Source organism: Diceros bicornis, chromosome 22 (genome assembly GCF_020826845.1).
Source record: "Diceros bicornis minor isolate mBicDic1 chromosome 22, mDicBic1.mat.cur, whole genome shotgun sequence".
Taxonomy (NCBI): domain Eukaryota; kingdom Metazoa; phylum Chordata; class Mammalia; order Perissodactyla; family Rhinocerotidae; genus Diceros; species Diceros bicornis.
In genome coordinates, this window is record NC_080761.1 from 59,034,776 (window position 1) to 59,061,701 (window position 26,926).

The 26,926-nt window shown below is 44.8% G+C and overlaps 1 protein-coding gene and 1 long non-coding RNA gene across 5 annotated transcripts in view; one reads left to right on the forward strand and one right to left on the reverse strand.

Annotated features, from left to right (window-relative positions):
* Positions 1-14,609: 14,609 nt before the first annotated feature.
* Positions 14,610-21,468, reverse strand: LOC131420227 (uncharacterized). Of its 2 annotated transcripts, none has more exons than XR_009223507.1 (3): positions 21,155-21,468; positions 19,870-20,066; positions 14,610-15,145 (listed from the first exon to the last, which is right to left on the reverse strand). It is a non-coding gene; the product is annotated as an uncharacterized LOC131420227 (long non-coding RNA). The 2 variants fall into 2 exon arrangements; XR_009223506.1 differs by lacking the exon at positions 14,610-15,145 and adding an exon at positions 15,724-17,176.
* A 499-nt stretch (positions 21,469-21,967) lies between these two features.
* IPPK (inositol-pentakisphosphate 2-kinase) overlaps positions 21,968-26,926 on the forward strand; it is a 48,320-nt gene continuing 43,361 nt past the window's right edge. Inside the window, exons 1-2 of one of the 3 annotated variants that reach the window (XM_058566109.1) lie at positions 21,968-22,131; positions 25,668-25,733. In XM_058566109.1, coding sequence (XP_058422092.1) covers positions 22,051-22,131; positions 25,668-25,733 — 147 coding nt within the window. In that variant the 5' untranslated portion in view covers positions 21,968-22,050. Of the gene's footprint in view, positions 22,132-25,667; positions 25,734-25,818; positions 26,379-26,926 lie in introns of those variants that run through there. The other 2 variants (XM_058566110.1, XM_058566111.1) reach the window with 2 other exon arrangements.

The window sequence follows — 26,926 nt, forward strand, 5'->3', positions numbered from 1 at the left end:
ATCCAGTTGAAAGACAAGGAGAATGTTTTGAAAGCAGTGAGAGAGAAGTGAATCATATACAAGAAATTGTCAATGAGATTATCAGCAGATTTCTCATCAGAACCTTTGGAGACCTGAAGGCAGTGGGCTGATACATTCAAAGTGTTAAAGAAAACCTGTCAACCAAGAATTCTATATCAGGTAAGACTGTCCTTCAGAAGTGAGGGAGAAATCATGATGTTCTCAGGTGAACAAAAGCTGAGGGATTTTGACCACTAGACCTGCCCTGCCAGAAACTCTAATGGGAGTCCTGAAAGTTGAAATGAAAGGACACTAGACAGTAACTCAAAGCCATATGGAGAAATAAAGATATCGATAAAGGTAAATACACAGGCAATTGTAAAAGCTACTGTTATTCTAACTTGGTTTGTAACTGTACTTTTTGCTTTCTACATGATTTAAAAGACTAATACATTAAAGAATTGTTAGTTTACATTTTTGGACACCCAATATATAAAGATGTAATTTTGTGACATCAACTGAAAGGCAGGGGCGGGGGGTGACGACACCAGCAATATGGTAGAAAAGGAATTTCTGCCATCATCCACCCTACAGAACACTGACTTTGATAATCACCTGCAGATGAGAGTACCTTTGTGGGAGTCTGAGAGTCCAGTGGAGAAGTTCCAGCACCCTGTTGGAGCAAACAAATCTGAAAATAGACACACTGAAGAGAGTAAGAACAATAATTTCACTTTACCTGCATCACCCCTCCCTCCAGGTGCATGGCTCAGTGCCGAGAGAACCCCTGACACACGATCTCTCCTACAGAGGAGAGAGTGTATGAGTTGGTGCCCGGCTTCCTCAGCTGTGTGGATCATTGCACAAAAGACCCACTTTTTTCTTACCCCACCTGGAATACTGAGGTAATATACACAGCTGAGGGGTTGGAAGAGGCTAGGAACACAGAGACCAAGGCTTGGAACTCAGCAAAAGTTCATGGTTCCTGATAACCACTATGGAGACTCCATCAGGAAGGAAGCCCATGAGCCGCTGAGGAACCCTCACCTATGGAACCCCCCCAACGGGTCTGTAGGCACCCACAACTCTCCATGTGACTCACCCACCCCACCCCCCATGGACAGTTCTCTGTGTGCACTCCTGCAAATGACTAGTAAGCACATGCAGAAAGCCAGCCCAACTCTGAAGGCACACAAACTGGAGCATTTCATGGCACTGCCCTATAGAAAACAAACAGAGGCTCTCAGTACCTGGCCTAGCTTTGCAAGATCAAGAGAAGTCATATAATCTTAAGAAATCTGCTCTCCGCCTCCCAGGGCCAGCCCAGTGGGGTAGTGGTTAAGTTCACGTGTTCCACTTTGGCAGCCTGTGGTTCACAGGTTCGGATCCTGGTTGTGGACCACCCATCACACCATGCTGTGGCGGCATCCCACATACAAAATAGAGGAAGAGTGGCACAGATGCTAGCTCAGGGCCAATCTTCCTCACCAAAAAAAAAAAAATCCCCCCAAGAGAGAATAAGAAGTGTTGAGTTGGCATTTCTATAGAAACGGTCTGAGAAACCTCAGAATCCCTAGCCAAACTGACTGGTAAAGGTATTTCTTTCCTGAAGCTGGGCAGTAAAGATGGGAGCATGTGACTGCTTCTTTTTTTTTTTTTAAAGATTTTATTTATTTATTTTTCTCCCAAAGCCCCAGCAGATAGTTGTATGTCATAGCTGCACATCCTTCTAGTTGCTGTACGTGGGACGTGGCCTCAGCATGGCCGGAGAAGCAGTGCGTCGGTGCGCGCCCGGGATCCGAACCCGGGCCACCAGCAGCGGAGCGCACACACTTAACCGCTAAGCCACGGGGCCGGCCCTGACTGCTTCTTCAAATGTGAAGACAAGAACACAAGACTTCATGGTACATAAAAAGTCAAGGAAACATGACACCGCCAAAGGAAAGCAATAATATTCTAGTAACTGACCCCAAATAAATGGAGATCTATGAATTGTCTGACAAAGAATTTGGAATAATTGTTTTAAGGAATCTCAGCAAGCTACAAGTAAACACAAAGAGACAACACAACAAAATCAGGAAAACAATACATGAACAAATTGAGAGGTTCAGAAGAGAGATAGAAATCATAAAAAAGAACCAAACAAATTCTGGAGCTGAAGAGTACAGTGCATGAAATAAAAAATGCAATAGAGATCATCAACATCACACTTGATCGGGCAGAAGAAAGAATCTGTAAACTTGAAGACAAGTCATTTGAAATTATCTAGTCAGAGGAGCAAAAAGAAAAGGGAATGAAAAAGAGTAAAGAAAGTCTATATGAATTATGGAACACCATCAAGTGAAACAATATACACATTCTGAGAGTCCCAGAGGTGAATAGAGAAAGGGGCAGAAAGCTTATTTAGAGATACAATGGCTGAATACTTTCCAACTCTGGGAGAGATATGGACATCCAGGTAAATCAAGCTCACAGGTTTCCAAACAGATTCAACTGAGAGATGTTATAATAAAACTGTCAAAAGTCAAATACAAAGAGAACTTTGAAAGCAGCAAGAGAAAAGAAACACATCACATGCATCACATGGGAACTCCCATGAGGCTATAAGTGGATTTCTTAGCAGAAACCTTACAGGCCAGGAGAGAGTGGAATGATATGTTCAAAGTGCTGAAAGAAAAAAAACCCTGCCAACCAGGAATGATTTACTGAGCAAACCTGTCCTTCAGCAATGAAGGAGAGAGAGACTTGCCCAGACAAACAAAGCTGAGGGAGTTCATCTCTAGACCTGCCTTACAAGAAATACTAAAGGGAGTGCTTCAAGCTGAAATGAAAGGACACTGATTAGTAACATGAAAACATATGAAACTATAAAACTCATTGGTAAAGATAAGTGTGTAGTCAAATTCAGAATACCCTAATACTTGCTTGGTAGTGTGTAAGTCACTTAACTTTAGTATAAAGGTTAAAAGACAAAATGTAGCCACGGTAATTTGTTAATGGATACACAATATAAAAAGATATAAATTGTGATATCAAAAACACAAAATTGGGGGAGTAAAAGGGTAGAGTTTTTGTATGCAATTGGAGTTGTCATCAGTTTATAATAGATTGTTATAACTATAAGATGTTTTATGTAAGCCTTATGGAAACCACAAAGCAAAAACCTATAGTAGATACAGAAAAGATAAAGAGAAAGGAATCAAAGCATAACACTACAGAACATTATCAAGCCACAAAGGAAAACAGGAAGAAAGGAACACAGGAACTACAAAACAACCAGAAAATAATTAACAGCATGGAAATAGGAAGTTCTTACCTATCAATAATTACTAAATGAAGGACGCTGGCCCGGTGGCATAGTGGTTAAGTTTGCACGCTCCGCTTCAGCGGCCCGAGGTTCACAGGTGTGGATCCTGGGCGTGGACTGATGCACTGCTCATCAAGCCATGCTGTGGCAGCGTCCTATATAAAGTAGCAGAAGATGGGCCCAGATGTTAGCTCAGAGCCAATCTTCCTCATCAAAAAGAGGAGGATTGGGGCCAGCCCGGTGGCGCAGCAGTTAAGTGCACACACTCCACTGTAGTGGCCTGGGGTTCACAGGTTCAGATCCCGGGCGCACACTGACGCACTGCTTTGTCAAGCCATGCTGTGGCGGCATCCCATATAAACTAGAGGAAGATGGGCACAGATGTTAGCCCAGGGCCAGTCTTCCTCAGCAAAAAAGAGGAGGATTGGCATCAGATGGTAGCTCAGAGCTAATCTTCCTCACAAAAAAAATAAAGAGGAGGATTGGCAACAGATGTTAGCTCAGAGCCAGTCTTCCTCACACACACACAAAAATTAGGGGCCGGCCTGGTGGCACAAATGGTTAAGTGCGCGCACTCCGCTGCGGGGGCCCAGGGTTCGCTGGTTCAGATCCCGGGCACACACCGATGCACCGCTTGTTAAGCCATGCTGTGGTGGCATCCCATATAAAGTAGAGGAAGATGGGCACAGATGTTAGCCTAGGGCCAGTGTTCCTCAGCAAAAAAAAAAAAGAGGAGGATTGGCATCAGATGTTAGCTCAGGGGTGGTCTTCCTCACACACACACACACAAAAAAACATTTTTAAAAAATTACTAAATGAAAATGGATTAAATTCTTCAATCAAAAGACATAGAGAGGCTGATTGGATTAAAAAAAAAACAAAAAAGACCCCTACAAGATGCTGCCTCCAATCAGTTTAGCTTGAAGGGCACACAGGCTGAAAGTGGAGGATGGAAAAAGTAATCCATGCAGATGGAAACCAAAAGACAACAGGGGTAGAGAGACATCTATCAGACACAATAGACTTTAAATAAAAAATTGTAACAGACAAGGAAGGTCATTAAATAATGATAAAGGGGTCAATTTTTCAAGAAGATATAACAATTATAAATATGTATGCACCCAACATTGGAACACCTATATGTATTCAAACTTTTTTGTGTGTGTGTGAGGAAGATCAGCCCTGTGCCAACATCTGCCAATCCCTCTCTTTTTTTTTCATGAGGAAGACGGGCCCTGGGCTAACATCCATGCCCATCTTCCTCCACTGTATATGGGATGCCGCCACAGCATGGCTTGCCAAGCGGTGCATCAGTGCGCGCCCAGGATCCGAACCGGCGAACCCCGGGCCGCCTCAGTGGAGTGCGTGCACTTAACCACTTGCACCACCGGGCTGGCCCCTGGAACACCTATATGTATAAAGCAAATATTAACATACATGATGGGAGAAATAGACAGCAATGCAATAATAGCAGGAGATTTCAAGACCTCACATTCAACAATAGATAGATCATCCAGAGAGAAAATGATCTGGATGTAAGGAAACGTTGGCCTTAAACTATACTTTAGACCAAATGGACCTAACAAAATATACAAAACATCCCATTCAACAACAGCAGGTACACATTCTTCTCAAGTGCACATGGAACATTCTCCAGGATACATCATATGTTAGGTCACAAAACAAATCTTAACAAATTTAAGAAGACTGAAATCATATCAAGTATTTTTTCTGACCATGATGGTGTGAAATTAGAAATGAATAACAGAAAGAAAGATGGAAAATTCACAGAAACTTGGGAATTAAACAATACACACCTGAACAACCAGTGGATCAAAGAAAAAATCGAAAGGAACATCAAAAAAAATCTTGAAAGAAATGAAAATGGAAACACAACGTACCAAACTTATGGGATGCAGAAAAAGCAGTTAAAAGCAGTGAAAACCCAAAGTTGACAGAAGGAAGGAACTACCAATTATTACAGTAGAAATAAATGAAATAGAGACTAGAAAAGATCAACAAAACTAAGAGCTGGTTTTTTGAAAATATAAAGAAAATTGACAAACTTTTATCTAGACTTACAAAAAAAAGATGCAAATAAATAAAATCAGAAATGAAAAAGGAGACATTACAGCTGACACCTCAGACACACAAGGATCATAAGAGACACTATGAAGAATTGTACATGAACAAATTGGATAACCTAGAAGAAATGGATAATTTCTAGAAAAATACAACCTATGAAGACTGAATCATGAAGAAATAGAAAATGTGAATGGGCCAGGAACAAATAAGGAGATTGAACCAATAATAAAAAACATCCCAACAAACTGTATGTCTGATAAGGAGTTAATATCCATAATATATAAGGAACTAAACAGAAAAAACAAGTAACTCAATTAAGAAGTGGGCAAAGGACCTGAATAGACATTTTTCCAAAGAAGACATACAAATGGCCGCCAGGTACATGAGAAGGTGCTCAACATCACTAATCATCAGGGAAATGAAAACACAGTGAGGTATCATCTCACAACCTTTAGGATGGCTATTATAAAGAGACAAGAGGTAAGAAGTGTTGGTGAGGGTGTGGAGAAAAGGAAACCCTTGTATACCGTTGGTGGGAATGTAAATTAATACAACCATTATGGAAAATAGTATGGAGATTCCATAAAATTAAAAATAGAACTACCATATGATCCAGCAATCCCACTTCTGGGTATATATCCAAAGGAAATGAAGTCAGTATCTCCAAGAGATATCTGCCCTTGCATGTTCATTGCAGTGTTATTGACGATAGCCAAGATATTGAAACAACCTAGGTGTACGTCGGCAGATGAATGGATTAAAAAAATGTGGTATCTACATACAGTGGAATATTATTCAGCCATAAAAAGAAGGAAATCCTGCCATTTGAAATAAGGTGGATGAATCTGGAGGATATTATACTAAATGAAATAAGCCAGGTATAGAAAGATAAATGATGTATATTGTCACTCATGTGGAATATTAAAAATAAAGTTGATCTCATAGAAACAGTAGAATGATGGTTGCCAGGGGCTGGGGCTGGGGAAAATGGGGTGATGTCAGACAAAGGGTACAAACTTCCAGTTATAAGATGAATAAGTTCTGGGGATCCAATGTACAGCATGTAGATTAGATTTAGTATAATTAAAGCTGTATATAATTAGATAATTAGCATATGATATAGATTACTGTAGTTAGTAGTACTGTATTGTATACATCAAATTTGCTAAGACAGATTTGAAGCTTTCTTATTACATAAAAAGGAAACTGAGGCGTGAAAGGGATGATTCCGCACATGTGTGTGGTGATGGTTGTAATTAGTATTTGGGTGGTGAACATGATGTACTCTATGCAGAAATAGAAGTATAATGATGTACACCCGAAATTTATACAATGTTATAGACCAATGTTACTGCAATAAACAAAAAATTAAAAAAAAAAAAAAAGGAAACTGAGGTGTTGGAAGTATTAACTTGATTGTGGTAATCATTTTAGAATGTATATGTATATCAAATCCTCATGTTATACACTTTAAATATATATGATTTTATTTGTCAATTGTATCTCAATAAAGCTGGAAAATAAAATGACTGAAAGGGGAGAAGATGGAGGTGTGGCAGGAGCAGAGTTTTTATGTTATTACAGTTAAGCTGTTATAAATTCAAATGACAATGTTATAACTTTAGGATGTTAAATGTAATCTCATGGTAACCCCAAAGAAAATAGGTATAGAATATACACAAAAAGAAATGAGAATGAGATTTAAACATTTCACTACAAAAAAATCAACTAAACACAAAAAAGACAGGAATACAGGAAATGAAGGACAAAAAAGCTAAAGGACATGTAGAAAACAAATAGCACATTGACAGAAATTTGTCCCTTGTTAGTAATTAAATGGATTAAACTCCCAGCAAGAGACAGAGATTTGCAAAATGGATTTTAAAAATGATCCAACCATGTGCTGTCTACAAGTGACTCAATTTAGATCTAAAGACTTAAATAAAGAGAAAGAAATTCTGACACAGGCTACAATATGGATGGACCTTGAGGACATTATACTAAGTAAAATAAGCCAGTCACAAAAAGACAAATACTGTATGATTCCATTTACATGAGGTACTTAGAGGAGTCAAACTCATAGAGACAGAAAGTAGAATGGTGGGTGCCAGGGGCTGTGGGTTGGGAGGAATGGGAAGTTCATGTTTAATGGGTATAGAGTTTCAGCTTTAGATGCTGAAAAAGAGTTCCAAGACGGGTAATGGTGATGATACACAACAATATCAATGTACTTCATACCACTGAATTATACACTTAAAAATGGTTAAGATAACAAATTTTGTGTGTCTATTTTACCACACGCACACACACACACACAAAGTTGGTATTTTCAATAAACCACTCTCAATAACTGAAAGAACAACTAGGCAGCAAATCAGAAAGGATAAAGATTTGAACAACACTAACAACCAACTTGACCTAATTGACATTTATAAAACAAACACGCAACTGCAGAATACACATTCTTTTCAAGTATTCATGGAACGTTTTTCAGCATAGTCTATATGTTGAGACACAAAACAAGTCTTATTTAGTTGAAAAAGATAGAAATTATACAAAATATGATCTCTGACCACAATAGAATTAAATTAGAGGTCCATAACTGATAGTAATTTGGGAAAACTCAGAATATTTGGAAATCAAACAACACACTTTTCTTTTCTTGAGGAAGATTGTCCCTGAGCTAACATCTGTGCCAATCTCCCTCTATTTTATATGTGGGACACCACCACAGCATGGCTTGATGAGCAGTGTGTAGGTCCACGCCTGGGATCCAAACCTGAACCCGTGAACCCCAGCTGCTGAAGTGGAGCGTGTGAACTTAACCACTACACCACCGGGCCCGCCCCCCAAACAACACACTTCTTAATACCCCACTTGCAAAGAAGAAATTAGAAGAAAAAATTTAAAAGATTTTAACTGAGAGAAAAGAAAAATGCAACAAATCAAAATGTAGGGGATGCAGCTAAAGAAGTGCTAGAGAAGTGCTTTAACCATGTGTGTTGAGAAAGAAACAAGTGTCTCAGTCTAACAATTGCTTAGATGGTTAAGAAACTACAAAAAGAAGAGTGAACTTATCCTAATGCAAATAGAAGGAAGGAAATTGTAAAAATCAAAAAGCATAAGCCAATTAAATAAAAAATTTTCAAAAAAGACATAATAAATGAAACCAAAAGATGATTCTTGGAGAAAACCAACAAAATTGACAAATCATTAGCAATATTAATGAAGAAAACTTAAAATCTGAATAGTCCTCTAACAAGTAAATATATTGAATTAGAAATCAAGACATCTTCCACAAAAAAAAACCACAGCCCAGATGACTTCGCTGGTGAATTCTGCCAAGTATTTAAAGAAGAATTTTCAATACTTGACAAAATCTCTCAGAAATAGATGAAGTGGTGACTTCTCAGCTCTTCTATGAGGCCTATGTTGCCTTAACACCAAAGCCAGAGAAAGACATCACAAGAAAAGAAAACTTTAGCATAATATCCTGCCTGATCTTAGACACCAAAAATTGTAACAAAATATTCTCAAACTATATTCAGCAACATATAAAAAGGCAATAATACACAATGATGCAGTAGGTATTATCCCAAGAATGCAAGGTGAGTTTTACATCTGAAAATCATTTAATGTAATATACCATATCAATAGAATAAAGGATAAAAGTCGTATGATTGACTTTCACAATGAAAACTATAAAACATTACTGAAAGAAATTAAAGAGGACAAATAATTGGAAACATCCCATATTCCTGGATTGGAAGACTTAATATTTTTAGAATGTCAATAATACCCAAAGTGATCTACAGATTCAATGCAATCCCTATCAAAATCCCAATGACATTTTTGCAGAAATAGAAAAACCCATCCTAAAATTCATATGGAATCTCAGGGGACCCTGAATAGCCAAAACAATCCTGAAAAAGAAGAACAAAACTGGAGGACTAACACTTCGTGATTTCAAAACTTACTATAAAGCTACAGTAATCAAAACAGTGTCATACTGGTATAGTGACAGACATACAGACCAATGGAATCGAATAGAGAACCCAGAAATAAACCCTCATGTTTATGGTCACATGATTTTTGACAAGGGTGCCAAGACCATTCAATGGAGAAAGGACAGTCTTTTCAACAAACAGTGCTGGGAAAACTGGATATCCACAAGCAAAAGAATGAAGTTGGGCCTTTACCAATGTCATACACAAAAATTAACTAGAAAGAAGATTCTGGGAATATGGTGGAGGAGGAAGCACCAGGAAACTGTCTCTCTACCTGGACAACAGTTGCACTGGCTGAATCTTACTAATATTACTATTTTGGAACCTGGAGTCTGTTGAAGGATTGCAACTTCCAGAGGATGGCTTAGACAATTTAATTGCAATCAATTTCAGTTCTTAGCACAGTAGCAACTACCTGTTCACCGCCCCCAGCCATGTGGCAGGAAACTGTGTATTGTTTCTAGAGCAGCTTGTACACAGCTTGTGGGAGCAAGGGTGTGTAAAAAAGACTCTGTCTCCCACATATTGTGGATTTGTGCTCTGGTTGCAGATTGCTGCTGCTGACCATAGAGGTGCAGACTAAGGCAGGCAGCCATTGTTGCGTCTCCTCCCATTGTTGCAAGCCCCTCCCCATCTGGCTGAACTGACTTCCAGAGGCTTAAGGGGCTAGCACCCTTCCTCCTGCCCCTTCATTTTTTGCTTTTTCCCTTTTGGAAACCAGACTTTAAGACTAGGATAAAGACTATGACATTCAAAAACAACTACATATTTGGGGAAAATTAGAAAGTGACTTTGCATACCCAAGGAAAGGCTCAGATAAGACCTAAGAAGACATTTAGTTTACACCTCAGATGTATCCTCAGCACAGAGACAGCCTGCAACAATCAAAAATACAAAAACAATAACAAAACCCAGAAAATCCTAGGAAAGGGGGGAGAATCTGATTTCCAGATTATTAGATTCAAATGTCCAGTGATCAGCAAAAACTCACAAGGCATACAAAGAAATGGGAAAGTATGGGCCATTTGAAGGAGAAAAATTAACAGAAACTGTCCGTGAAAAAGACCTAATGGCAGATATACTAGACAAAGATTTTAAAACAGCTGTCTTAAAGATGCTCAAAGAACTAATGGAAGATATGGAGAAAGTCAAGAAAATTATGTGTGAACAAAATGGAAATATCAATAAAGACATAGAAAACCTAAGAGGAACAAAAAAAAAATTCTGGCTTTGAATGAAATGAAAATTTCACTGGAGGGATTCAAAGGCAGATCTGAGCAGGCAGAAGAAAGAATCAGTGAACTTGAAGATAAGACAATGGAAATTATCGAGGCTGAGGAAGAGGAAGTAAAAAGATTGAAGAAAAGCAAACAGAGCCTAAGAGACTTGTGAGACACCATTAACCAGAACAACATATGCATGGAGGGAGTCCCAGGAGAAGAAGAAAGAAAGGGCAGAGAGAATATTTGAAGAAATAATGGCTGAAAACTTCCCAAATTTGATGAAAGACAGGAATATAAACATCCAAGAAGCTCAACTAACTCCAAATAAGATGAACTCAAGAGACCCACACCAAGACATATTATAATCAAACTTTTAAAAGACAAAGAATCTTGAAAGCAGCAAAAGAGAAATGACTTGTCACATACAATGGATTTCTCATCAGAAACTGGAGGCCAGAAGATAGTGGGCCAATCTATTTAAAGTGCCAAAAGAAAAAACTGTCAACCAAGAATCCTATATCTTGCAACACTATTCTTCAAAAGTAAGAGAGAAATCAAGACATTTCCAGATATACAAAAGCTGAGGGAATTTGTGACCACTAGACCTGCCTGCAAGAAATTCTTGCAAAAAAAAAAAGCATAAAAAATAAGAAAGATCTCAAATCAACAACCCAACTTTGCAACTTAAAGAACTAGCAAAAGGAGAATAAACCCAAAGCTTGCAGAAGGAAAGAAATAATAAAGATTAGAGCAGAGGTAAATAGAGAATAGAAAAACAATAGAGAGAATCAATGAAACGACAATTTGGAGTTTCAAAAAGATAAACAAAATTGACAGACTTTTAGCTAGATGGATTAAGGAAAAAGAGAGAGGACTCAAATTATTAAAATCAGACATGAAAGTGGGGACATTACTACTAATTAAACAGAAAAAAAAAGGATTATAAGAGAGTACTGTGAACAGTACTGTGAATTTGTACCAACAAATTGGATAACCTAGATGAAATGGACAAATTCCTAGAAACACAAAATGTACCAAGACAAAATCATGAGGAAGTAGAAAATCTGAGTAGATCTGTAGCAAGTAAGGGGATTGAATCAGTAATCAAAAATCTTCCAACAAAGTAAAATACTGGACCAGATGGCTTCACTGGTCAATTCTAGCAAATATTTAAAGAAGAGCTAATACCAATCCTTTTCAAACTTTTCCAAAAAATTGAAGGAACACTTCCTAACTCATAGCACAAGGCCAGCATAACGCTGATACCAGAGCCAGACAAAGACACTACAAGAAAATAAAACTACAGACCAATATCCCTTATGAACATTGATGCAAAAATCCTTAACAAAATATCAGCAAACTGAATTTGGCAGCATATTAAAAGGATTATACTGCATGACCAAGTGTGATTTACTCCTGGAATGCAAGGATGGTTCAACATATGAAAATTGATAATGTAATATGCCACATCAACAAAAGGAAGGGACAAAAACCCATGATTATCTTAATTAATGAAAAAAGCATTTGACAAAATTTAACACCCTTTCATGGTAAAAAACATTCAACAAATAGGGATAGAAGGAAACTAACTCCATATCATAAAAGCCCTATATGAGAAACCTCCAGCAAACATTGTACTCAATGGTGAAAGACTAAAAGCTTTTCCTTTAAGATCAGAAACAAGACAGTGATGCCCACTTCCACCACTTCCATTCAACGTAGTAGTGAAAGTTATAGCCAGAGCAGTCAGGCAAGAAAAAGAAATAAAAGACATCCAAATGGAAAAGAATAAGTAAAACTATCTCTGTTTGCAGATGATAAGATCTTATATGCAGAAAATCCTAAAGAATCCACAAAAAGTTCTAATGAATTCAGCAAAGTTGTAGGATACAAAATCAGCACACAAGAATCAGTTGCATTTCTGTACAAGAACAATGAACAATCTGAAGAGGAAATTACAAAAACTATCCCGTTCACAATATCATAAAAAAATTAAGTACTTAAGAATTAATTTAATGAAGGAGGTGAAATACTTGAATGATGAAACTACAAAACATTGCTCAAATAAATTTAAGACTACATAAATAAATGGAAACACATCCCATGTTCTTGGATTGGAAGAATTAATATTTTTTATTTATATTTATTTATTTATTTTTTTGTGAGGAAGATCAGCCCTGAGCTAACATCCATGCTAATCTTCCTCTTTTTGCTGAGGAAGACCAGCTCTGAGCTAACATCTATTGCCAATCCTCTTCCTTTTTTTTTTCCCCAAAGCCCCAGTAGATAGTTCTATGTCATAGTTGCACATGCTTCTAGTTGCTGAATGTGGGACACAGCCTCAGCATGGCCGGAGAAGCGGTGCATCACTGCACACCCGGGATCCGAACCCGGGCCACCAGTAGCAGAGCGTGCACACTTAAGTGCTAAGCCACGAGGCTGGCCCTTAATATTTTTTAAATGTCAGTATCACTCAAAGACAGAGTCAATGCAATCTCTGTCAAAATCCCAGTGACATTTTTGCAGAAATAGAAAAGCCCATCTTAAAATTTATATGAAATCTCAGGTGACCCTGAATACCTAAAACAATCCTGAAAAAGAAGAACAAAACTGTAGGACTCACACTTCCTGATCTTAAAACTCACTACAAAGCTACAGTAATCAAAACAGTGTGGTACTGGGACAGACATATAGATCAATGGACTAGAATAGATAGCCCAGAAATAGACCCTTCATAAACGGTCAAATGATTTTTGACAAAGGTGCCAAGACCATCTAATGGGGAAAGGACAATACAAAAATGGGCAAAGGACTTGAATAGACATTTCTCCAGAGAAGGTATATGAATGGCCAATAAGCACATGAAAAGATGCTCAAAATCACTAATCATTAGGGAAATGCTAATCAAAACTACAATGAGAGGGCCGGCCCCGTGGCTTAGCGGTTAAGTGTGCGTGCTCCGCTACTGGCGGCCTGGGTTCGGATCCCGGGTGCACACCGATGCACCGCTTCTCTGGCCATGCTGAGGCCACGTCCCACATACAGCAACTAGAAGGATGTGCAACTATGACAGACAACTATCTACTGGGGCTTTGGGGGGGAAGAAAAAAGGAGGAGGATTGGCAATAGATGTTAGCTCAGAGCTGGTCTTCCTCACCAAAAATGAGGAGGATTAGCATGGATGTTAGCTCAGGGCTGATCTTCCTCACACACACACACACACAACACTACAATGAGATACCACCTCACACCCATTAGGATGGCTACTATCGAAAAACAGAAAGCAACAAGTGTTGGCCAGGATGTGGAGCAATTGAAACCCTTGTGTACTGGGGTGGGAATGTAAAATGGTGCAGCTGCTGTGGAAAACAGTGTGGTAGTTCCTCAAAAAAATTAAAAATAGAATTACCATATGATCCAGCAATCCCACTTCTGAGTATATACCTGAAAGATTTGAAATCAGTCTCAAAGAGATATTTGTATACCCATGTTCATGGCAGCATTATTTACAATAGCTAAAATGTGGAAGCAATGCAAGTGTCCATCAACTGATGAATGGATAAACAAAGTGTGGTACATACATCCTGTCAACCTTAAAAATAAAACAGCCAGTTATTTTACCAGCAAAACGAGTTTATTCGGGAATAGTCAAAAAATTGCAGCTCAGAATGTGCATGCTATGGTGGACCATAGGCAAAGCCAACAAACAAAAGAGATGAATGTTCTTTTATAGAGAAAAAGGAGGAGGTTGGGAGGGGTTGTTTTGAATGGAAAGTCCATTGGAGGAAAGCGAGGGTTCAGAGTGATGACGGGTTCTCATTGGCTGAGCTGCTGGGGTGGTGGATTCCTGTCTGGATGCAATGTACAGTCTTCCTGTAGTTGATAATTCTTTCTCGTTCAGGACTTCTGCTGGGATCTGTAACTGACTATCCTGTAATTGACCTGGAGTGGTGCAGCGTGAGAGCTCCCCTTCTGGCCTCCTGACTCCATTTTAAATGAAGTTTTCCTCTAGTAATTTTTACAATACAATGGAATATTATTCAGCCTTTAAAAGGAAGGAAATTCCACAGTATGCTATAACATGGATGAACTTTGAGGACATTATAAGTGAAATAAGCCAGGCACAAGAAGACAAATACTGTGTGATTCCACTTACATGAGGTTCTTCGAGTAGTCAAAGTCATAGAGAGAGAAAGTAGGAGGGTGGTTGTCAGGGGCTGTGGGAGGAGGGAATGGGGGAGAATGTTTAATAGATAAAGAGCTATGGGGATGGATGCTGGTGATAGCTGCACAACAACGTCAATGAATTCAGTAACACTGGATTGTACACTTAAAAATGGTTAAGATGGTAAATTTTATGTTGTGTGTATTTTACCACAATAATAATTTAAAAAGTCCATTGAATCACATCACTACCATCTGAAAATTCTTCTCCAGTAGCCAGCTCGGGTGTGTGTGTGGACCACGGGATATAGGAACGCTCCATACTTTCCATTCAGTTTTGCTGTGAACCTAAAAATTCTCTAAAAAGTAAAGTTTCTTCTTTTAAAAGAAACATTCCTCCAGGACTTTTCATCGCACTTAAACAAAGACCCCGCCTACCCCTCTGGCCCGCCTTTGCCCTCGCGTTTAACTCCTGTCCGCTGGCTTTTCTGTCCCCTGAGCAGGCCTTTCTCTGGGTCACTTCTCATATCCCTACTGTCCATCTGACCCCCACTCCCCATTACGGCCCCCATTCCTCCCCAGTCTGGGGTGACATGCACGACACCTCCGGGGGCCTCAGACAGCAAGTGGTATTTTCATCCCTGGGAATGTGTGTACAGTGGTGGGTCTCTCTGGGGCGATTTCTGCCCAGGGGTCACTTGGCACTGTTGGGAGACATTTTTGGTTGTCAGTGGGGGAGGGTGCTACTGCCCCCCACCATAATCCCGCTCTTTTTCACTACAGCCTACGGCGCTTGCATAATTCAACGATTCAAGGACGTTCCAGCGTGCCTCGGACCTTCCCCCCAAGTTATGAGGGCTCCTCCCTCACCGACCCCACAGGGCCTGGCCTCCTGGGTGCCCCTGGCCCCTCTCCTTCTTCCCCCAAACCCCCTTGGAGCTTCGTTCTGTTCCCGCCATTCATGCACCACCAGCCCGGGACCCTTTGTTCTCCCTTCTCCCCAGGAATATTCTCTGAAACCAGGGGTGCATCCTCACTGCTTCGAGCCTGGGTCCCTCTCTGGCCTGGTCTGCGGCTCTCTCTGGCCCAGGTGAGGGCCACTTCCAAGCCCGGTGAACCCCAGGCAGGCCGCGATGTCTCCTGACCCTTCTCTTAGCTACAGAACTTTTTAGGAAGAACAGAATGCTCTGGGTCTCTCAGAATGTTCCTTTCCCCTCCTCCTGCCAGGAGCACAGGGGATTTCCTCCAGTCTTTGCTGTGGGAACATGCTGGCGCTCCTGGATGGCATCCCGGGAGAGCTTGGGCCCACATTTCTATCTCTGGCGTTGTCCACACGGAGCCTCCAGCAGTGAGCCAGTTACAGTTCAAGTTTCCTCCCAGCACGGGTTCCCGGAGGTTTCTGCTCCCGCAGGTTGTGGTTCTTTTCTGCCGGTCAACAACCAGTTTTTGTGGCAGTAGTTTGCCCTGTGACCTCACTTCTCTGACAGAGCTAAGATTTGTTGGTTTTCAGTTTGTTCAGCTGTTCCCTTGTTGTTAGGACAGAGCAAAACTGGCAGGCTCTTTAAACGCCAGACTGGAAACCAGAAGTCTTCTATATCTTTAACAGAAAAAGCGTTCACAGAGGGCAGCCGGGTTTTGTTTTGCCTCCGCCCATTCTCCTCCCAGTATGTACCTGTTACGGTTTCTCGTGTATCCTCTGAGGTTTCTGTGCTCATAGAAATATCTCGCAGATTATATGTGTGTGTGTGTTTGTGTTGGGTAGTTTTATACCAGTGGTATCATAATGTACACAGTATCTTACAATTTACTGTTTCACTTAGTGTATCTTGGAGATCATTCTTTGTAATGGCTGCATAGTATGGCTTTGATGGATAATTTAGATGTTTCCAACTTTCTTTCTTGTTTTTTTTTGTCAGTTATGTGCATTGCAGTTGTTTGACTTTTGTTTTGCAGTGATTTTAATTTCTTTTCATTGTGGTAAAATACACATAAAATCTACCATTTCTATCATTTTTAAGTTCAGTGGCATTAAGTACATTCACACTGTTGTGCAGCCATCACCACTCTCCATCTCCAGAACTTTTTCATCTTCCCAAACTGAAACCTTGTCCCCATTAAACACTCACTTCCTGTTACTCCTCTCCGCAGCCCCTCGTAGCCACCCTTCTACTTTCTCTCTATGAATTTGACTACTCTGGGTTCCTTGAGATTTTAATTTTGAATGTAGACAAAGTTGTTGCTCTTTTCCTTGATGGCTTGTACTTTGCTGTGTTGTCTAAGTCAAAGATGATGATGATGCCCTGGGATGCCCTCACCCGGGAGGGCTTGGGCTCCGCAGTCACGCCGTGGCACTGCCACCTTTTCACCTGGATTTTCCTGGAGTGTCAAAGCTGGAGAAGGGAGATGAGCAGAGGTGGGTGGGGAGCAGATGCTCTGCACCACAGTCCCCAGTGAAGTGACTTCTGGTCTAGGGAACAGGAAGCCCTGCACCGCCATATCCCAGCATGGGAAGGAGCCATGTGCCCTCCAAGGCCTCCAGACCCGCCATCCAGGTAGAGCACTTGGAGTTGGTGAGCTCGCCTCAGGACAGCAGGATCATGCCCACAGCAAGGTCAAGTGGCCTGGATATCCTGGACTCCTCCCTCTGGAACAGCTGCCCAGTTCCACGTAGCCAGGCATCCACAGGGCACTGCATTCAGGGCTTTTTTTTCTCCTAACGTCACAGGTAACTTGTGTCTTTTGTGCAAAATTCAAATGTTACAGAAGCACATAGTATAGTCAGTGCACCACCTCTGGTCCCATCCCCAAAGAAAGCCTCAGTGCACAGGCACATACTTCTTGTTTTCTTTTCTATTCAAACACAAACATTTATTCCTGTACTAAACAACACATCATGGCCATCTTTCCATATGCATACACAGCGATAGATCTACCTCATTTAAAAAATAAGTACTGAGAATGATTCATTTAAATTTTTATTACGGAAGTGTTACACGAATACATTTTCTCTGAGTCAACAATATATAAATGTAAGAAGAAAGTGACATTCCTTCCCTCGTTTCTCCCACTCTCCTCTTCCCAGATGGAATGATTTCCATTTCTTTTTCTTTGCATTTACACACACACACACACACACACACACACGTATATTTCACTTAACTGTAGACCCTGAACATCTTTCACGTCAGTACAGGTCTAACTCACATTTTCTTACCGGTTGTATAATTTTTCAGCATACCAGAATGCAGTGGTTCTGAGATTCACCTGCGGAACTTGTTAGAACGCAGGCTGCTGAGCCCCGCTCCAGGTCTCATGCTGGGGTGGGTTGCTGCAGCCTGAGGCTGTCCTGGGGTGCCCACACTGGGAATAAGTCCTGTCCCTCACTCCCATGTTTGTACAGACACCCTGTGCGTATCTCAGCACGCGGGGGAGGGTTTTGTAGGGTAATTTGTAGACGTGGAAATGATGGGTCAAAAGGGATTAGCTGTGGCTACCATGGCTACCACACTTTTAATGATATGGCAACAGTGACCTCCGACAACGCAGACCCCTTCCCCCAGCAGTGCCCGTGTCCCATCTGTCCCTTCCCCACCACCCACAGCAAACATTGTGTAAGCTTGCTTTTATTTTGGCAGTTTGATATATATTTTAAAATATATACTTGTTTTAATTATGAAAGAAGCTGAACAATGAATTCCTTCTTTTTTGGTAAATAAACTTTTTATTTTAGATTTATAGAAATGTTGCAAGATAGTATGGAGTTCCCATGTGCCCTTCCCCAGCTTCCCCCATGTTAACATACCTAACTATGGTACATTTTCCAGAATAAAGAAATTAACGCTGGTCCATTACTACTAACTAAATTCCAGATTTTATTTGGATTTTACCAGTTTTCCCACCAATATCCTTTTCTGTTCCAGGATCCCATGTTGCATGTAGGTCTCATCTCCTTAGGCTCCTCTGGTCTGTCCATGTCTCCCGTGACCTGGACAGTTGTGAAGAGTCCTGGTCAGATATTCTGGAATGTCCCTCAATTTGGGTTTGTCTGATGTTGTTCTAATTAGACAGAGGTTATGGCTTTTGGGGACAAATACCACAGAGGTGAAGTGCCTTTCTCATCAAGTCATGTCATATAAGGTGATACATGATATCACATACTTCCTTCAAAAATAAAAACTGTTTAGTAAGGAAAACTCCAGACATGATAAAAAGAGGGAGAACAGAGTAAGTACTCGTCACTGGGCTTCCACTCACCAGTGTTTTGCCACCTTGTTTCTGGACGGCTTTTCAATGTGGCTGGAGGATGAGTTTTTCATCCTGTCTTCCTTTTCTCCTCTCCTCTTTCCTTTCTTCCTCCCTCCCTCCCTCCCTCTCTCCTTTCTTCTTTTTTAAGCACAAAAGAAGACACTGACTAACCCTAGTGGGAATCCAGCTGGGACCTAGATGAGGAGCATAAAGCATCTGGTCAAACTGTCCTCCTGCAGGACTCCCTGCTAACAACGGTCTTTAGGCCTTTGCTTCACGTCCAGTCACTGCCTGAGGTCGCTGGTCCATCCCAGGGCACCCTGTTATTAGTCTGGACCTTTAGGTTGTGAGTGAAAGGAACTCAAGTCTAGTTGTTTAAGCAAAACATGTAATTCACTGGCTCAGAAACTTAAAAGCAACAGAGGACCTGATCCTCTGGTTCACCCGGCGTCCCCTTCCTCACCCTTTCCCAGCAGTTTTCCTGTTGCCACCTGAGGTGCCTGGATCACTGCTGGCAGCACGTGCTGACCTCCCGGCTTCTCAGGCCCCCAGCTGAGGGTGACTCTCCTCACAGTCATTCCAACACAAGCCAAAGCAGTAGGCTCCATCCAGTGAACCTGGATCACCTCCCTGCGCCTCCTGAACCAATCCTTCATGATGTCTTGAGAATGTAATTCTTGATTGCCCAGGCTGAGGTCACAAGCCCAGCCTTGAGACTAAGAATTGAGTTGAGTCAACCCCATGGGCTGAACAGAGGAAAAGGTACTTCCCTAACACAAACTGGGCTGGTGTTGTAAAAGGAAGTGGTGTGGATCCAGGGCATGAAAGACTGACATACCTGTTCCTCCACTGAGCTTGTTCATGTCTTTCTTCTCCAGACATGCCTTCTTTTCCACCCCCTGCGGATGGGCCCACTCTCCTCCATGTCCCTCACTGTCACCCCACCATCCTTCTTTCAAAGCACTTGTCCCTTTGCCTGTGGCCAGTGGTGTACCAAACTGGGGATGGGGTGGGCGTGGTCCACCCCAGCTATGTCTGTGGAGAATCAAAAAAACAATCAGGAAACCAAAATATAATCTTTTTATCATCACCATACACTATTAATTCTAAAATGTCAGTAATAAAATGCTCCTTGGAAAAAACAAAAAAACAAGATATACACATTTCTGACGCCACAGAGGCTTCCTTAAGGAAATATTTTAATAATCTGATCCCAATTTTCTGTTCACAGATGCTGAGAAACTCAATCTCAGGCATGTTTAGGGTCCCCTAGCCTTGTCGCAACCATGTCACCCTGCGGTGAGTGTCCCCTCCCCCTTGGGGATTACTGACTTCCAGGAGTGGGCTGTTTCTGCCCCCATTTTTTTTTTTTTTTGGTGAGGAAGATCAGCCCTGAGCTAACATCCATGCTAATCCTCCTCTTTTTGCTGAGGAAGACCGGCTCTGAGCTAACATCTATTGCCAATTCTCCTTTTTTTTTCCCCAAAGCCCCCCAGTGGATAGTTGTATGTCATAGTTACACATCCTTCTTGTTGCTGTATGTGGGACACGGCCTCAGCATGGCCGGAGAAGCGGTGTGTTGGTGCGCGCCCTGGATCTGAACCCAGGCCGCCCGTAGCGGAGTGCGCACACTTAACTGCCAATGGGGGCCGGCCCCTCTGCCCCCATTTCTAATCATCCCTGGGGAGGGTCCTGAGACACCTCTTACTGGGCCAGTCCTTTGGGGCCCCTGGCTGGGGAGAGATGCTGGCTCACTGGCTTCCTTTCAGTGCTCTTCCCAAGCCCTCGCCAGGGGCCCAGCCGTGCTCTAGGCTGATTTCACTCCGGTCTGCAGGTCCATCCGTGTTGAACCACGTCTGAGGCTGGACTGCCTTCACTTACTTCAACCAAACCAATATATTCCAACTGACTGAATGCAGAAGCAGACGCGAGAAGCCAGCTACCTTCTACGAAGCCAGACTTTAAAGAGTCTGCAAAAATGTAAAAAAATTACCACTCTTTTCTATATTTTTGGGAAATATAGCTATTTTTTAAAAGTGTAATCTGTTTATTATTTTTAAATGAAAAAAGCATTCTTTGAAGTTTCAGTTTTAATACGGTAAACAACGATAGCTATGACCCACATTGGCAAAAGCTTTTTGAGGCCCTCAGTCATTTTTAGAGCATAGAGGGGTCTTGAGACTAAGAGTTGAGAACCGTGGATCCAGTCTCATCCTCGCAGCAGCTGTGGGAGCGGGAGCGTGGGTCCCACTTCATCAGTGAGTGAACCGAGGCCGGGAGAAGGGAAGAGACCTGCCCTCCGCCTCGCCTCCCCCAGCCAAGGGCAGGCCTCGAACCCGGCCTAGTGCTCCAGGCGCGTTCCTCAAGCTTCCGCGGACCCCGCTCCCCCGGCAAGAGCGCCGCAGGAGGAGTCCACCCGCTCTGAGCCGCGTCTCCTCATCTGTCTCCGCGTCTCCCAGGACTCCTGGGCCACCGCGTCAGGGAACGAGCGGACGCGAGAGCCACAACTCAGCGCGCGAGCGGTCGGAGTCGGCCGACAGGGAGGAAGGCTGGGTGCCGCGCTGGGGGCCCACAAGCCAGCTCTCCCGACCCCGCTCCCCAGGTCCCAAATCCCTGCTCTCCGCCGGGCCGGTCTTGGGCGCCGGGCATGGGCGCCGGGCAGCCGCCGGCTCCTTCCGCTTGTCTCACTTCCGGCGCCCAGGCCGGAAACCTCCCTTCCGGTTCTCAAGATCGCGCTCCGGAAGTGAATTATTATGCCAGCACCTAAGATGGCTGCCGGCTCATCCGCCGCAGTGGTCAATGGAGGAGAAGCGGGCGCGAACCCGGAAGTTGCCCCGCTCGGCCATGGCAGCCTCCGGGGGCGTGGCTTCCGGCGGCCCGCGCCTGCGAATCGGGGCGGCGGGGTCGAGCGGGGGCCGCGGCTGACAGGCGCTCCTCCGGCGACGGCGGCGGCTGGTGCCCAGGCGGACGGGCGGCCCCCAGCTCGCGGCCCAGCGAGGCGCCAAGGCCGCACTGGGGGATGGACGAGGGGAAGATGGACGAGAATGAATGGGGGTACCACGGCGAAGGCAACAAGAGCCTAGTGGTGGCCCACGCGCAGGTGAGCGGCGGGCGGTCGGCGCGGTCCGGAGGCCTCCCCTTCTCCCCCCCCCCCGGGGGGCCCCGCGTCCGCCGGCTTCTCTCATCTCGGCCTCCTGCCCGGTCGGTGCCACGCGCGGCCTCACGCGGTGCCGCCTCCGACTGCCCAGCCGCGGTGGGGCGGAGGCTGCGCCGGGGAGCCGCCAGGGGTAGCCGGAGCCGGGGTCGAGGGCCGGGCAGCTCTGGAGGAAGAATTGAAGTGCCCGGGATGCTGCTGCCTCCCAGCACCGAGAGTTCAGCCTCTGAGTCGCGTGAAATTGCTGTTCTCCTGCTGCTGTTAATAATAATGGAACACTGCCCGCAGGTTCTTCTCCAGAACCGTTTAGAATTTAAAGAGTTTCGTTTTCTTAATTCAGTGGGGATGAGAGTTTCAGAAAGTGCAATAAGGACTCCTAAGGAGGTGGATCGAGGAAGAGAAGCTTGTGGACTTGAGTGACGGCGCAGAGCTCTCTGACATCTTGCTGTCATCAGAGCGAGGCAAGAATGTGCTGGGCTGGGGGAGGAGCGATAGGTGTCACGCAGGGGTTAAGAGCATGGGAGCTGGAGTCACACAGCTGGGCGGATTCCCAGTTCTACCACTGCCTGGCCCGGGCTCCCTTTCTGCATTTGCAAAGTGAAACTAGTAACAGAATCCCTTTTGTGAAATCGCTAGAAAGATGTAGTGAGCAGGGGCTGGACAAGTTATGCCTCGCCAGTGAGAACTGTCGTCCGCCTTGGTCTCAGAGGTTAAGAGCCCTGACCCAGTCCTACAGCTCCTACCGGGAGGGGGTGCGGGCACTGGGTGGTGCCTTGCCATGAGGTTCCTGTCCTGGGTGTGCTGGGTTAACTGTAGGGTGAGCTGCAGTCACCCAGGTGGCCCCTATGTTCTGCCTTTGCATTTTGTTACCCGTTAGCATGCTCAGTCGGGAAACTGAAGAACTGAAACTGTAGGCTTTGCTCAAGATCTTGAGATGAATCAAAAATGGACAAGGCTTAACCTGAAGTCGTTCTTTTCTCTACAGTCTGCTGGGCCCCAGTGTGTTTCAAGGTCCGGTGAAGCACGGGATGTTGCAGCGTGTGTCCCTTTTGTGGGTTATTGTGGTGACCCCCTGAATCCTTTCACAAAACAAACACTCGTCTTCCGGTTTCTCAGTAAGGTGGGACAGCATATCTGCACTTTAGGTGAAGCTAAGGCTTCTTTTAGTGGGAGATAATATACCGAGTTCCAAAAGTGTCAGATGAAGGAGCAAGTTCTAGACTCGGAGGGAAAGGACACCAGGCTGGGAGATGGAGGCCTCAGCCACACACGCCTTCTCCACTCCCCCTGGCCAGCATGTGTCCACCCTCAGGGCAGCTGGGCCCCTCCCTTGTTGCACAGTTCCAGTTGTTAGAGTTGTCTTTCTTGCTTCTTTTCTTTTTCCTTTTTAAACTCAATCATCAGGCTACCCTGGACCTGTGCTCTTCATTCTTTCTTGTAAATCTAAATTTGCTCTACTGTGCTCATTCCTGCTTGGTGGTTGTTAGCTCATCATTTGAACTTGAAGATTATCGTCTCAAGTAGTCTTATAAGACAGCGTTCCACTAAGCGAAGGCACTGAGGGAAGGAGGGCTGTGCTCCTTGGGTGTGGAGAGGCCTCTGTGCTCTGCGTGGGCCTTGAGGACCAGGGAGGAGGAGAGAGCCCTGGAAGACAGCTTTTCAGGGCCTTGCTGTGCCCAAGGAGAGGGTGTGTGTGCGAGAGTGGGACAGAGAGAAGGAGGGATGAGTGAGCACAAGTCTTCCTCTCCTGAGGGTGGGCTCCCCAGACCCACCTCATTCATTCCAAGGTAGAGGCGGCCTTTGCCAGGTTTCTTCCAGATCCAGAGACGTTGCTTTCTCGGAGAAGGCATTACCTACTTTCAGAAATGAAAGGTCCTTAAAAAGTGAAGAGTCTGCCCTCCCTCTCCTCAGTGTCAGAGCACCATGTGCCTTCAGGCAGCCGGTCCCAAGGCCTGGTGTCTGCACTAAAGGAACGTGGGATGGAGACAGACAGACAGACAGCCTTCCAGGCTGGTGGGTCGGGAGGCTTCTAGGAGTGTGGGACTTGTAGACCATGAGGCTGGAGATGCAGGAGCTCTGTGCAGGCCGCAGGCAGTGAGAGGACAGTGGGAGACCTTAACTGCAGGCCAGTTTCCAACAGGTCTCTGCCAGCTTCCCTGCAGCCCCTTTGCGAGAGGTGGGCTGGCTGGCCTGTGTCTGCTGCCCTCAGCCCGGTGCAAAGCACCCTTTTCCCAGGCACTGGCCCTCAGCCTGGCGCTGACCCTCGGAGGTGCTCCAAGGCTGTGGCCCGCCATGCACATCCCCCAGGGGTGCCTGGAATCCCTGCACTGACCCGTGGAGGGTCATGGGCAAGGGCATTTCTCTTGTGGGCAGGTGCTTTCCTTTCCTCACTGCCTCCGAGGGCGCTGTCACTCGTTCTAGGGCCACATCACACTTCTGCGCACGCTGAGCTGTGGTCAGCGAGCCCGTGGCCGCCCTCGTGCGTCACTGCTGAGCTGATTTCTCTCCTGTGGTGTCCTTGCCTTTACCTCCGCACTTATCCTGCACCTTCGTCTTGTTGGCTTTGGCTCGGCGTCCTGGCCTGTGAAGGTCACTGTAAGTTGGGTTTGTTATTCGATCTCTTTAGTGTCTCCAGTGGTGGGAGTCACTAGGCGGGCCAGGCACAGGGCCCTCCCCTGCTCCGGGCTGAACTGCTCTCCAGCTGCCCTTGTCTCTGGGGTGCAGGGCACATGGGGGCCCGCTCCCTCCATCCCACTAAGCTGTTGTGACGTTTCCTTCTTATTGACAGAGGTAACGGGAAGGACCTTCCCACAGAGAGCATGCATCAGAAGCACGAGGGCTCATTTCTGATCTTTTGGGTTTTAGAGCCTCTTCCCGTGGGGGTTTAATGGTGGTGGTGGGGGGGGTTTGTTTGTGTGGCTCCTGAAGATGACGGTTTAAGCAGTCTGGGGCCACCTGACTGTTTCTCTTCTCATCTTGTGTTTTAGAATTTCCAGTTTTTAGATCATACTTCTTTTTTTTTTTTTTAAGTTTTTCTTTTTTTTATAAGTTTTTTTTTTTAATTTTATTTATTTATGTTTTTCCCCCAAAGCCCCAGTAGATAGTTGTACATCATAGTTGCACATCCTTCTAGTTGCTGTATGTGGGACGCAGCCTCAGCATGGCCGGAGAAACGGCGCGTCGGTGCGCGCCCAGGATCCGAACCCAGGCCGCTAGCAGCGGAGCTCCTGCTCTTAACCGCTAAGCCACGGGGCCGGCCCTAGATCGTACTTCTTAATGGAGATATTGGAGTTCTGTTTTTTTGGGATGTGGCGTATTCCCAAGTCCTGGGCCACTCTTCTCTTTAATTTTTATCTGAATCTAGTTCAAAGAGTCTTAACTTTTTGTTGCCTCTAGTCCTTTGTTTAAAACAAGTGACGTATTTCTGTATTTGAGATTTTCAATGGCATTCGTATAGCTGATATGACTTCTTTCTTGGTGAGGTCTCATGGGAGAGCTCTGCGGCAGCCCTGTCTTGTGGATTCCTGGGATCACCTGCGGTTGAAGGGGTAGGATTTGTTATTTCCAAACTGCGTCCCCTTGGGTGGTTTCCAGCCCCGGCTTTGGCGAGTGCTGTGCTTGGCCTTCCTGGCGTGCGGGGTCTCTTGACCTGGGCTCTGGAGGTGGCGTAGGCGCTTCCCCGCCCTGACGACCCCTTCCTCCTCCTCGGTCAGAACTCAGTGGGGACGCGGCACCCCGTTTACCAGGAAGGTGAGGAGGATTTTCTGTGTCTGCTGCTGGAGGATGGACGGCAGCGCCGGCTCCCTGCCTGGTGGCGTGTGTTCCGACATCTGCTTTTCTGTCGCTTCTCTTACACACCCCACTGTGTGTTGTGCAGTTGTGGTTTGACTTCACAAAGCATCTCCTGCTGCTCTGCTGACTGTTGGATTTTCCTTCCCTTTAGAGAGCCCCTGAGCACCTCTTCTGCTGCAGCCCCCCAGTGTCCTGCTCCAATCATCACCTGGGCTTACGCCTCACCATCCGCCCCCACCTCCTGGCTCGCGTCTGCTTCTGCTTCAGTCCTACGCAGCCGTGGGTCCAGATGGGGTCCCCGAAGGAATGTGTCCTGCCTGGACCAGGCACCCCTGCCCCATCTGCGGCTGTGGCCTCCTGTCTGGCCTCCCTGCGGAGTCTTGAGCTCGCCTCTACAAAAGGTCCTGTCTCCCCATCCATCTGTGCTGTCTGAGGCTGTCAGCCCGGCACCGGGTCCCACCCCTTACCCCCTCATCCCACAGCAGGCTCCGGGGTACGTTTCTGGTTGTGTTGGTAGAGGCAAGTGACTTTGCTGGGTGTTCTGTCACGGGTGTTCTCCTGGACACCCTGGGCTGTGGCCAAGTGGCACGTCCAAGGAAGGCAGCCTCTCTGAGAAGCGGGGCTGAACCATTTCGGGATGTCTAGGGCAGCTCCCCAAGGGGCAATTTCTTCTGTTGTTTGTTTCGCATTCCCTTGCAAGTTGCCTGATCTCTGCTTTCTTGGGGTCTTCTCGGGGCCCCATCCTTGGTCATCTCCTCACCTGGACAGAAGACCCCACCTTGGGCTGTCCTCTGGCAGCGAGGCTGTGGCCTGAGACGACCCATCCGGTGATGCCCGGGAGTCACGGGGGCGGCGGTTGTTCCTGTCTGTCCGTTTCTCCCCCCGGACCCCATCTTGGCTGAGAGGCCTTGGAGCCTTAGTGCCACCACAAGTCCCTCCCTCGGGCTTC